Source organism: Aureobasidium namibiae, assembly GCF_000721765.1.
Source record: "Aureobasidium namibiae CBS 147.97 unplaced genomic scaffold scaffold_11, whole genome shotgun sequence".
In the NCBI taxonomy this organism is placed as follows: Eukaryota; Fungi; Ascomycota; class Dothideomycetes; order Dothideales; family Saccotheciaceae; genus Aureobasidium; species Aureobasidium namibiae.
This window is the reverse complement of record NW_013581198.1, coordinates 898,777-911,664: the sequence shown is the minus strand read 5'-3', so window position 1 is coordinate 911,664 and position 12,888 is coordinate 898,777. Positions and strand designations below refer to the sequence as shown.

At 52.2% G+C, this 12,888-nt stretch overlaps 4 protein-coding genes across 4 annotated transcripts; 1 reads left to right on the top strand and 3 right to left on the bottom strand.

The window, feature by feature from the left end:
- Window positions 1-424: 424 nt before the first annotated feature.
- On the bottom strand, window positions 425-1,825 carry M436DRAFT_65032 (uncharacterized protein; the record flags this gene model as incomplete). Its single annotated transcript, XM_013570898.1, has 1 exon — window positions 425-1,825. The coding sequence occupies one exon, from the start codon at window positions 1,823-1,825 to the stop codon at window positions 425-427; it is 1,401 nt and encodes a 466-aa protein (XP_013426352.1).
- A 632-nt stretch (window positions 1,826-2,457) lies between these two features.
- On the bottom strand, window positions 2,458-5,705 carry M436DRAFT_49607 (a-pheromone processing metallopeptidase Ste23; the record flags this gene model as incomplete). The annotated part of the gene is made up of 3 exons (XM_013570772.1): window positions 2,458-2,825; window positions 2,879-5,384; window positions 5,451-5,705. 3 exons carry the CDS (start codon window positions 5,703-5,705, stop codon window positions 2,458-2,460), a joined length of 3,129 nt encoding a protein of 1,042 aa, XP_013426226.1.
- An 803-nt stretch (window positions 5,706-6,508) lies between these two features.
- M436DRAFT_73974 (cysteine proteinase) lies at window positions 6,509-10,649 on the bottom strand (the record flags this gene model as incomplete). Its single annotated transcript, XM_013571010.1, has 6 exons — window positions 6,509-6,615; window positions 6,668-6,797; window positions 6,856-9,363; window positions 9,417-9,525; window positions 9,809-10,431; window positions 10,644-10,649. The coding sequence occupies 6 exons, from the start codon at window positions 10,647-10,649 to the stop codon at window positions 6,509-6,511; spliced, it is 3,483 nt and encodes a 1,160-aa protein (XP_013426464.1).
- A 767-nt stretch (window positions 10,650-11,416) lies between these two features.
- M436DRAFT_49270 (uncharacterized protein) lies at window positions 11,417-12,559 on the top strand (the record flags this gene model as incomplete). Its single annotated transcript, XM_013570711.1, has 1 exon — window positions 11,417-12,559. The coding sequence occupies one exon, from the start codon at window positions 11,417-11,419 to the stop codon at window positions 12,557-12,559; it is 1,143 nt and encodes a 380-aa protein (XP_013426165.1).
- Window positions 12,560-12,888: the final 329 nt, after the last annotated feature.

Below are 12,888 nucleotides of genomic sequence, written 5' to 3'. Positions count from 1 at the left end.
ATTGATGATTGGCTGTGCGTTTGACAGAAAATCCTACGTTCCACACGATATGCATCGTCCCTTGTACACTTTGGGGGGAAAAACCAGTCTACCTTGCGATGACTAGGGAGGAATCATCGGGGATATTGTCCAACAAGCCGAATGCGATCTCAGCATCTACGGTGTTGTATTCGTCGTTACCACTTTGCGGCGTTGATCAGATCGGGAAGTATGAAATGTTGACAATATGTATCGTCAAGACAATGCTGATTCTTTGCATACTCCCATGGCTTCTCTGTGAACTGACTGCGTCTCTCCCCCTGTCTCTTTGAATTATCTTCCAGCCATAGTTGAGCAAATGGTGTCTCACGCCCTCTTCGCCTATTCACCTTCTGCATTTGCTTCCACTCTCGCGCATTTTTGCACTTACAAACCTCCACCCAGCTCAATCATCCTCATGCTCGCCATCGGACAAGCTAAACAAGTCGTCCGATCCGTCATCCCGGTAGTCTTGCTTGATCTCTTCGATCAAACCTTCTAGTCCCTCGTTGACCTCTTCGCGTCCTTCGAATACCAATTCCTGCTCTAAGGCTGGTAGATACATCATCGGTCCATTAACGTATTTCTCTACTACAGAGAGGTTATTAATGGACAGATGGACTAGTCTTAGACTGTCCCTCAAGAAACGAAGAAATGCAAATATCACGTCTTGGGGCGGCTCGAACGCAATAATACGCACCTGACGAAGCTTGAGCGTTTTCAGTCGGTCCTTGTGATTCTGGAGGAAATGGACAAAGTGATGGGAATCTGCATCTGATCTTTCCAGAGAGATAGATTGTAACGGACATGAGATGATGGTCTCCCAAATTCTTCCGTAAGAATCTTCGTCGAGCGCTTTGAGAGAGCTTCTGGACAACTCCTGGGCGTCTATGCTGAGTCTCGACAACTCGAGACGAGTGAACTTTGATAAAATCTTCACCTTTGCATGAGATCCTTCTTCTTGCCAGACGTTGACATGGAAGTCCAGTGCTGTTGTAGATACCGAGATTTGAGAGGGTAGGACCGAATCGAGCACAGTGTTTGGTTCCAGCGCCAGTTCTGATAGGCTCTCAGACGCTTCAGAGAGACACAACTTTAGTGCCGTGAGTGGAAATCCACTCTGCCGCCTGGCCGTCAACACCGCATCGAGCGCTGCGGTCGAGTGTACTTCGAGGGCATCGAGATCTTGGTACGAAGCCTGGAAGGCATAACCTCGACGTCTGTACTCGTCGCGGTGGAAGTCATCATGAATTCCTAGGATCACCGTATTGTTTTGGCATGTGATAAGATTCTTGAGAGCTAGCACAAGCATTTCGATGTGCTGATCGCGCTGGCGGAAACGTCGATGTATCGCTTCGACTGAACGGTAACGAGCTAACCAATCTTCAGATTGACCAGGAAAATCGTGTCGTTCAGGGTCTTCGATCATGCGATAGGTGCCAAAGGAGATGCACCTAAGATGGGTTCCAAAGGTCGGATGAGCCGTGATATCAACCAACGCTTTCATGCTCTGATAGGTGAAGAGAAAGCGACGACGAGAGAAGCTTTTGCGCGCGAAAGGCCGAGTCGAGATTTGGTGCATGAGTCGCGAGGCCAAGCGCATGTTCTTCAGATCGGCTGGGTCGCACTCGCCAGCAATCATGGTAAGAAGCTCGTTCGGAAGAACGAGACCATGAGACGGCTCGGCTATTGAAGAGTCGCTGACAGCACCGCTAGACGGCTGATCTGCAGATGGTACCATTTGTTCTGAGTAAACAACTTCACAAGAAGGAGTAGTGGAGGATGGCACCGGTGTTGGAGTGAGCATGTTCTGACGAGGAGGCGCAAGAGTCAACAGCAGCGACTGCAGGTACACGGCAGCACAGGTGCGGGTGTGCTTTTGTGCTTTTGGACGATGCGTGACAGTGGATGGCAATGATGGTTCTCGGGATTGTCGACGCAGAGGCTTGAGACGACGACGGTCGAGTGAAGAAGACGAGGTGGCTTTGCTGGATTGGTGAGTTCCTTCGACGCACAGTGAAATCGATGCTGCGAGGGTTTGACGGTTGAAGCGACGATACCCAGATGCCGTAAAGTGTTGAAAGTTGTTTGCGTCGGCGAAGAGGGCGGAACAAAGAAGCTACAAAAGGTGCTCAAGCCGAGAGGCTGCTGAGCAAGAAGTGAAGGGGCTGCTTCCTCAATCAAAATCTACAAGCGGCAAGCGCATCACATCGCAATCACTCGCAAGCACTCGCATTCAGTAGCTCCAGAAGGAGGCTTAGAAGAAGATCCTCTATTCTTCTGTGGATCCGAAAAAGAGCAGAGACTCATAAACTATGAAAAAAACAAGACACGACCCAGCTGTCCCACCATTCATGCAACCATGTCATTAAACTCGCAATTCATATCCGAAAAAAACTTAAGCCCACTAATGCAGAATGTCAAAGAGGAGAATATCATCTAGAGTTTGGCACCTAGATCCTCAAACTCGGCCAGGTCCTTGACAGATCTCATGGCTTCCGAAAGAGGCATGCTAGCCTTGAAACTTCTGACGTCTTCGATTCTGATGGCAGTGCCGACTTCCTTCTTCTGTTCCTCAACTCTGAGTTCCGAGCTCGTGGCGCTGGCCGTCTCGTCCTTGACAGCTTGAGGCTCTCCGCTCTGCTCCGTCGAAGACTTGGTGCTGTTGCCATCTTCTGACTTTGCTTGCGCAAGCAGATGGGTAGAGATCTTTGCACGAGTCTTGGAGGCTGGATCGATGTGTGTATTGAAAAAGTCAATCATGTCTTGCTTGGTGATGGGCTCGATGTGCTCGACGTCACGGTAGACTGTTGATACGGTCAGTAAGAGTAGTCAGTAGGGTATAAATAATGAGATTTACCTAGCTCAAAGTCAAAGGCTTCGCTCGTGACATGGTGCCAGAAACGACCACTCTCCTGGTTCAGGTTCTTCATCTTCTCCAAGCGCTTGTTGATCAGGGCTGTCTTGTGCGACTCAAACTCCTCATCCTTCATCTTGTTCTTGAGGTTGTCACCAAAGGTGTTCAGGAAGACGTCGATGCGCTTCTCGAGATATTCGGGTGATCTCTCGGACTGAATCAGCACACGCCAACCAGAGATGGCAGTAAGCATCAGAGGCATGGACTGGACAACGTAGCCGAGCTGCTCCTTTGAGCGCAGGGTATCGAAACAGCCCTCATCTGACATTTGTGCAAACAGCAGAAGCTTGGCACGATTGGCGCGATCAGTCAGGAGACCCGTGAACAGCTGATAGTCAATACAGTGGTTTACGTTCTGGGGATCCTTGAGCGTACGCTCGTAGACAAAGTTGCTGCCATGGGGAGGAACGATGGAGCGACGAAGAGGCCACTGGCCAGCAGGAAGAGTCTTGGGCTTCAAGATAGACTCAACCAGATCAGTCATCTTGAGTGCATCTTCACGGTAGATGTTACCATGGGCAAGAACCTCGATGTGCATCTGGTTCAGAACTTGAGGGAAGAACTTGCGGACGTCGTCGGCAGTGACTTGATCGAGCTCCTCTAGCAGCTGGTCAACGATGAAGCCCTTCTCAGCCACCAACCATCTGCTATAGGTGCTGATCTGCTGGTATGGCTGTTGGTAGCCAAAGTTGCGCCACCCGCGGAGAGTGCGATCTTTGACAATGTCGAAGCGATCGTCCTTGACCTCCAAATCACGCATGCCCACCAAGACCTTCTCGAGAAGAACGGCCATCTTGTCGTTGTAACCGCTGATTGTGACGTCGAAGCCTTGAGCATGATTTTGGAGATCATACTCGAGGCCGGCGAGCTCTGCATCGTACGAGTATTCGGTCAAAGAATCTTCGACCAAATCCTTGTACAATTGAGTGGTGACGGCGGTAAGGGCAGACAAGCTGACCAGAGGTGATCGGAAGAAGACCTTGATGTTTGCCTTGGGTGCCCAGAACTGGTCGTCCTTCTTCCACCATGTACGAACGTTCACATCGTTGCGAATAAGCTTTGGTGCAACAGCAGGCTTCTCGACCTCTTTGACCTCAACATCGAGACGAGATGGCACAAATTCGTTCTTGGCAGGCATGTGCAACTCAGATGGACGCTGGGATGAGGGAGCTTTGCTGGCAGTCTCCAGGTCTTTCATGAAGGTCTCAGGCATCTTTTCGTACTTGTACTCGGTACCGTACCATTGCTCCTTCTGATCCCAGTTGCCGGGATATTCTTGAGAGACGAGGGTGATGCGGAAGTTGTCGGGTCTGAGGTAGTCAAGACCGCGCTGGATGGCGTCCGAGTCGAACTTCCAGATCAGAGACTGAGCGCTGAGCAGCTTGTCGCGAGGGAACGACTTTTGCATGACACCGCTCAGAGCGCTGACAGTGCGGCTAGCAGGGATCTTCTGGCGGAAGCGGAAGTCGACCTCTGCGAGCTTGGCCATCTCGTCGACGATCCACTCTTGTGGGGGCTGCTCCTTGACCATGGCCAAGTATTGGAAAACGGCCTTGACAACGTCCTGGTAGTGCTTGAGGCCGTCCTCGGTGAGGCGAATAGAAATGGAGAAGTGCGATGTGCCGGGACAGATGTTCATGGGGCCAGCACCGAGACCATTAGCCCAGCCCTTTGCTTTGATGTATGCAAGAATAGAGCCGGGACCTTCGTGGCCGATGAGATGACTGAGGTATTTGGCAGGCTGTGACTCCCAGAGGTTCTCCTCATCGGCATAGACAAAGTGCATGTCGAGTAGGCGCATGTCCATGACAGGCTTGACGAAGATCTGGGTGCCCAGCTCGGCCTCGGTCATGGCGGGTACGTCGTCCCAGCGCAGTTTGGGAAGGTTCTGGTTGGGCACATCGGAGAAGAGCTCGGTGACCCATGACTCCAGCTCATCCAGCTTCTCACGGCCGAGAACAGCCAGCTTCATGCGGTTGGCCGAGTAGTTTGCGCGGTAGAAGTTGATGAACTCGTCGCGGATCTTGACGCCGCGAGCGATGGGGTCATCGTGCAGGACCTTGTAGTTGCCGGTGGAGAACTTGTTGAAGGGGTGCTTTTTGTTGGACAGACTCTTGTTCAGCTGGTGCAAGCGCCAGTTGTCGGCCTGCAGGTTCTTCTTGTTTTCCGAGTCGACGGCACGCAGCTCGCGGTCCAGCGTGTCTTCGAGGAACAGCGGGTGGACGAAGAACTGGGCAAAGCGATCGAGGGCGCCGTAGAGCGGGGCTTGCGACTTCTCAATGGGCAAAGCATCGGTGCTGGCGAGCGACGGGGGCTGGCTGGTGGTGGCGGTGGCGGTTGACGAGGCCGAGAGCTCAAAGTAGTAGTTTGTGTCGCACGAAGCGGTGAAAGCGTTCGAGTAGCCACCGTATCGTTGCAGGTACTGGTTGTATTCGTTCTCGACGGGGAACTGCAGCACAAAGGTCTCAGTCGACGTCGCTCATTCTCGCCACATGAAATCGACACTTGTGCATACCTTTTCGGTGCCCATGAACAGCAGATGCTCGACGGCGTGGGCCATGCCGGGCATGTCGTCGGCATCGCTGAAGCTGCCAATGTTGACGTCCATGGCGGCACTGGCCTTGTCCGTGTCCGGGTCGTGGATCAGCAGGGCCTCGAGGTCGTTGGCTAGTCGCACGACGCGGTATGTGCGGTTGTCCAACAGCGGCTTCTCCATTCCGTCGGTCAGGACACTGGCCCTAGTCGATGCGGTTCGCTGAGGGAGCGACATGTTGGCTGCGCTGGTTCCGACCATGGCGCCTCGGTTGAACAAGAGGGGGCTGCGCGAGTGTTGGCGATGATGACGCTGACAGGACTGGGGATGCGCGTGCTGAAACTGTCTCGTTCTTCTGTTTGATGGAGAGGCTGATGATAGTGAAAAGTGTCTTACTCTTGTCCAGGACTGCACATGCTCAGAGCAAGCGAAACGTTGAAGGCGAAGAGCTGCAGCATTCTTCGCCAACTCCTCAAACAATACCATCCGCCAGTGGCCCACTCTCTGAATCCCAGGGGTTGCTTGTCCGACTTCAACAAAGACAATATTCCTGTGTAGCAAGCTTCTGCAGTCCACCGAATCTGTTCTCTCTCGTCTTGTATCTGCCTGATCTCATCCACTCTATCACGATCCATATCGACCGTCTCCCCCGTGCATTCGTCATTGAATCGCGTGCCGGGGCCCTCCGCATATTACCGGACCCTGTTTCCACGTGCACAATCAAAAGCTTGATTTTTATGCTCAGAATCCATCTTCGTCTTTGCTTTCTCATCCAACTTCATTCATGCCCCTTCGTCAACGTGCCTTCAATCTCTGCTGTTGTATCCTTCTTTGTATGCTATCCTCTACCAAAGAACCAAGTCATGGCCCTGCTCGTCACGTCGCCGAACAGAGCAGTCTGCCCTCTCCAATTCGGCCTCATTCGCCAAATAACCTTGGACATCCCATTTCGTGCTATTGATGTTCCTCTACACAATCATGTTCATGTGCTTTGCTGCCGTCATCCTTCTCCCACCATCCCATCCACATCCACATTCCGTCTATCGGATGTTCAGGCTCTCGTACTTTAGCCATGCGTTGCGCTGCTTGTTGACGTGGTCCAAGCCGAGCTGGTCGCCCTCGCTGAAGTGTTCTGAAAGAATATCGTCTGCAAGCTTTGTCAGCTACATTCGTGTCCAAAGTCTAAGCACCAAACTTACCATCTTCAAGAGGCTTTGGCCGCGAGTAATTTCCATGAGGAATCATTGCAAACTTGATCTTCTCGAATTGCTTGCCTTTGATGCCCGTACGCTTCGACAATCGCTCCTTGGTGTCCTTGAAGATTTCACCCTGTTCATACGCATTAGTGCTGCCTTTCTCTCCTTGTCGTTCCTGTGCTATCACTTACTTGCTTCATTAGGAAGATGAAGGGGACACCGTGCGGCTTCGCCGGCTCTTTGTCGTAGTGGAAGCATCCAATGAGGGGTGGTGTGCCCTCCTTCTCGGCCTCTCGTTCCTCCTCTGGTAAGCGCTCTGCATAAACTTGCATGAATTCATTCAACGTCGATACGGGTGTGTCCAGGCTGAGGTTCTTATACACTTTGCCAGAGTGAGCCTCGTAGAAGCGGATCTGCTCAATCAGCTCATCCGGTAGTTTGGCCTTCCTCTGGAATACTGGGAGAACGTCCTCAAAGGTACCAACCTTGGGCACAAGGCAGTCAAAGGTTTCTTCTTTGGTCACGCCCTCGGGCAGCCAAGTCACCTTGACAGTCTTGCGTTGTTCCAAGTCTGTCAAGCTCATTTCCAAAACTTCGTAGTACAATGTGTCGGGTGACTGGTTGGTGTAGCCATAACCGCCGCCATATCCACCGTTACCAACGCCGGCCAGAATGGTGTGTACTGTCGTTGTAGGTGTGCGTTTCACAGGCCCTCTAGGCTTGCCGCTTTGGGAATTGACGGTGGTGAAGCGCAGATGAGTAAGGTCGACCTCTGCCTTTGAAATCGTCGATAAGTGCTGTGCTGTCTTGGTCGCCAACGTATCGTAGCTGTCCTTCCTTGAGAGATACATTTCAAACTCGTCTGCTCCTTGTTCAAGAGGAATGCTTTGCGGTGCTCCAGGACGGGGTAGGAAGAATACACGAATACGATTTAGCAGATAGTCGTAGAAGGAAACTGCGTCAGTGTAGGCAGAGGGATACTTTTGTTGGAATGCTTGCACATCTTCCACAGGAAGCATCTTCTGGAAGCAGATAATGTCGCCATCCTGGATCTCGGATTGTCCGAGAGTTTGCTTGGGCTTCATGACATCGATGAAATTCTGCTTGATTTCCTCGAACAACTTGAGCGAGGTGCCTGCTTCCCAGCCCATGAGCTTCAGGATCGGTTCTGCAAGGTCCTGGACTTTTTGGCTTTGGAGCATATATGCGTGGCCGATACCCTTGAGCGTCTGCGATTCAAGGTCAAACTGCTTGAGGAAAACAATGATAGGCTTTGACTCCTGAGTGGGAGCAGAGGCTGGCGTAACGTCAGCATCCCATACCGGCTTGCCGTCCTCGCCACGGGTGGTCTGTTCGATGAAAAGACGGAATGATGCTGCTCTGGTCGAGAATTTGGCGTTCGCTTCCTCGAGTGTCATTGTCGCGTAGTTCAAAGGATGATCAGGTCTGACTGTGCCGTTCTGGCGGTTGACCATGACCCACGGACGGATCAGGTCAGCATCAGTTCCGATATCTTGTGCAACCTGCTCGTTGAATTCTGACAAGGTCATTGCCTTCTTACATCTCAGTACCTTGGGAGCAACGGCCTCGTCCTGGTCAGTCGACTTCCAATCCACCAGATCGAAGCCCTGGTATGAGCGGAAGTTACTTTCCGTGGCAATTTGGACGTTCATGTACAGATGAGCCTCTTCGCGCTCCTTTCTTTTGCGTTCAAGTGCAGCACGCTCTTCGGCAAGACGGCTGGGTAGGTGAGTTGGGGGCTGAATGCTGTCGCTATCTCCAAGGATTTGATCGATGCGGCTCTCGCGGATGTAAACAAGCATGTAAGCGCTCATGGAACGCTTGGTCGACCATTGACGAGTGAAGGGATTCTGCATCTTTGTAGCGCCGTTAGGGCCGGTCGGTGCGTAGTCACCACCAAAGTTCTCGTCCATGGCTTCTCTGGGAGTAGCACGAGTGACGCGATCGTCATCGAACTTGAAGAATGGGCTGTCCTTTGTCGGCTTGAGGAAAGCATAGTAATGGCCGGCGTTCATGTCACCGCTGTGGACGAGCACGCCATGAAGACGGTAGATGTACGGCTCGGAACGGTCGGCTGTCTCTGAAAGGTAAGGTGAAGCATCCCAGACCTCAGGGAATTCGTATCGATCGTTAACCTTGACCATTGCATCCCTGACGAAATCGTATTCGAAGCGCTTGAGTTGAAGATGCAGGACTTGGGGGAAGCTCTCGAAGATGACACCCTTCTTTGCGTCTTGCAGGCCGTATCCTTCGGCGGCGTACTTGTTATCGCCTTCGAGAGTCTCGACCTGTACATAATCGCGGAAGCTGTCGTCGAGGGTCTTGCAGCCGCTGACGTTGAGTTGTAGATCCCAGAAGTCTTCGACACGAGAGCTCTCGTAGTCGACGTTGATGCAACGGAGGTATGTCTTCATCTTGCCAACAAACATCTCGGCCAGGACGTTTGCAGCCTCGGTGCCCTTCATCTTTTCTTCCAACTTGTCCATCAGGATGCGAGAGAGTTCTTGGACGTCTTGTTGCTCGAAGACTTGACGAGACTCCCATCCGAACGACTGGGTGAGCTCCATGGTGGAAACGGCGACAGGGTCTGTTTGCAACTTGTAGAAGAGACGCTGCAAGGCCCATGCACTGCTGTTCCGGGCGTCTGTTTCATTCTCGGTGGGTATTTGGTATACAGCCTGGACGATCCCTGTCAGCGGGAATGTATGAACACCGGTCAAGACGCACATACCTTGCGGAAAGCATTGGTGAAGAAAAGGGATTGGAGCAGGGAGTTCAGGTAGCAAGTGGCGCCCTGGTTGCGTAGACCAACCATGCCTGTCTCTTTTTTAGAATCGTAGCTGTAGCAGAATGTTAGCCATATAACGACGCGAAAGACTTGTTGATATGAGTATGAAAGATCGTGCCGATTGAACAAGGAGGAAGGCAGCAGGCCTTGTAGCCACTGATAGAGATCGTTGAGATGTTGCAACAACAAGCAAGTTGCCGGAGAGGTGCGAGAACGAGAATGCATCTGACGATCTCTGCCACAGCTCCAAGCTGTGACGAACGAGAAGCACGTTGGAGGAGAAAGATGATGGTAGACAACGGCAACAAGGCGCGGAGAATTGGGATTTGACTCACTTAACAAAGTTGTGCCAAAGAACACCGGTTGGGTCCTTCAGCACTCGCACATATGCCGTGAGTTTTGCAGAGTCGTTCTCCACGAGAGGGCGGTCCTTGTCGTCGAAACGTGTAGCAAACACTCTGTTCTTGTCTGCGAAGCGTGTGAAGCCCCAATCGCCCTCCTCTTGGTTGAAGCGGTGCTGAGCCTCGTGGTGTAGATAGATGGATGGGTCGTTCGGGTTCCACAGGACCAGCATGAAGCGAGCGCAGGCATACCAGTCTGCCGGAGGCTTGTCCTCGTCTCCATAGCCCTGCTCCAGATAGAAACTGACAGACTCATTGGCGTTGTTACCAGCGGGAAAGAAGAGGACCTTCCAGGGGTGGTCTCCAGTGTGGAAAGTTGGACTGTGGTGTCTGCGTGGCAGCGTGCGCCAGTCTTTGATGTCCCATGTGTAGGTTATCTCGGACTCGATTTCGAGGTCGGGGTCTTCGGGCAGGAAGCGTTCACGCATGGCGGCATAGTCGTCGGCGCGGGGCTCTTGGACAGCGACCTCTTCCATTGAGTCGTCTTCGGGAGATATTATGGCGACATCTTGCTGCTTCTCGTCGTAGTCTGAGTCGACCAGCATGTCATGGCCGAGCTGCGGTCGTAGTGTTAGTGCTTTGTGGCTGAAGACTGCATCCTTTCGTAGAGGCGGTGACGACATTGTTGTGTGTGATTAGCAAGGCAAGCTTCTGTCATATAACAGTTGCAAGCTGTGCCACGGGGGTGGGATGGAGTAGAACGGGCGACAATGAAGAGGACTGTTGATGTTGATTTTGGATTGCATAAGGGACCAGATGGAAAACTTACATCCATCGTGTGTCAGAGCAGCTGCGAGATGGGAAGGTGCGATGCAGCCAAAGTAGGAATGTGCGTGCTTGTGGACGTCCAGGTAGTGTCGCTGCTGCTGCTGCTGCTGCTGCTGGACTTCTCACGCGTGCAGATGGACGGCAACCAGCGGAATACGGATGGGAAGAGCTGTCGGATAGTCGGTGCTCTGTAGTTCTAAGATGCGGCTCAGTCTGCGCCTATGAATATGCCAGCACAATCTCTCTCGCCTGCGGTCGGTGGTCGAGTTATTGTTCGGCAGGCCGGAAGAACGAGTAGCAAGATCAAAGCACGCGCCAAGCCCTGACGTACTCAAAGAGTCAAATGCACCTGCAGTTTGCTCGTGGCGCGGGGCAGGCCGCAAAGCCTCTCTCTCACTGCTTGCTCGTCCTGTCACAAGCGGCTCAGTTCTGTTTCCGCTGCCATCTGCCGCTTCACCTCTACAAGTACATCTCCTGGCGATAATCACACCACGTCGTGTAGTCTTATTCTCTAGACATGTGTAAGCCTTTCGAGTAGCCACACAAGTGAGAGTTCGTTTCGTCATCTCGTCATTCCGGCACCTTCTAGCTCGATTCATCAACTGGGTCGCTGCTCATATCTCGTCACCTCGCTTCAACACCACGGACTGACATTCAATCCTACCAACTCATCATCCTTTCATTATTTGACCTCAACGCACACATCTTTCATGACTTGATATCAATCACTGCGCTCCTGTCTCTCCCTCGCTTCCGTATCTCGTTCCAACAATCATGGGTGGTCGAGCTTTTCCGGACTTGCCTGTCCCTCGTATGAAACAACACGTCTATGAACAAGTCAAACAGACCACTCTCAAGATCTTGTCGACACGCTACGTCGGCGCTACTGCCATGCCCGAAGCTCCTGAAAAATCCGACTTTGGTGATGTCGACCTCGTCATCGAACTGCCATCGTCGATGCTTTTGCCCGTTCAACAGGTGGCTCTCGATCTCGGAGCAGTTCGTACCAAGATCAACCACCCCACCTACTCATTTGCTATTCCTCTTGACAATGCGAGACAAGCTCCCCAGACTTTTGCTCAAATCGACATCCAGGTTTGTCTTCCTGGCGACCTCGCCTGGACCATCTTCCTGCATGGCTACGGCGACCTTGGCTCTATACTTGGGTCTTTCAACTACAGTTATGGCTTCACATCCAAGAACGACGGCTTGTTTGTACGTATCAAAGAACAGGAAGCGCAGAATTGGTCCGCGAGCCAGGTCTTCTTGAGCAAGGATCCAGAACTGGTCATGCAGTTCCTGGGTCTTGATAAGCACAGATACCATCGAGGCTTTGAGTCCGAACGCCAACTCTTTGACTGGGCTGTGAGCTCCAGGCTCTTCAATCGCAAGTTGGTTGAGAAGAGAAGGGACAACTCTGAAATGCGCAGTCGAATGGAGAAACGTCCGATGTTCCGTCGCTTCATGTCCGAATACCTACCAGCCCTCTCAGATGCCAATGCTGACAGTCTCGAAACCCGAGAAACACTTACAAACATTGCTCTGCTATTCTTTGGCAAAGGAGATGAGTTCAATACTCGTCGCGCCAAAGTACTTATCGAGAATGCCGAAGAACACGCCTGGTATGTCATCAAGACCACAATCCTCACGCCGCTCGCCAAACTCGAAAGCAAGAAATTAAACGAGGTCGTCCGAGCCTTGAAAAGGTTTGTTGCCTTCGAAGATGGCGAGCCGTACATCTGCGACGAGCCAGAAATGGATGCTGAGTGTCAAGGTCGGTTCGCGTTCTGCATCACTGAATCGGACGAGGTAAACCCCAAACTGCGTGAGTGGATTCCTGACAATTGGGAAGAGGTCAAAAGCCGGGAAAGACAAAGGGTCAAGGGCAGCAAAAGGCTCGCAGGTCAGAAAGGATGATCGACTCGATGATCTCGGAGATTCAGGCTTGCTTCTCCGCTGGTGTGAAGTGCACGTTCACATAGCCGATCTCATAATGGTTCAAGACTGATCAGAACAAGGGCAAAATCACATTCTCTGCATGTTCGGTGTTCGCAGGAACGTCAAGCGACAAACATGGCCATGGCACGCTGGTCCCGAGCCCTTGGCTGGGGAAGCTCGAGGGTCCGTTCGCTGTGCTAGCCTCCACGTCTTGATTCTTGACACATGTGAGCAGACTTGACAAAGGCTTGTGGACAATTGGCATAGGATAGTGGTCTCAATCAGCAGGAATTTACAGCTTCCATCAT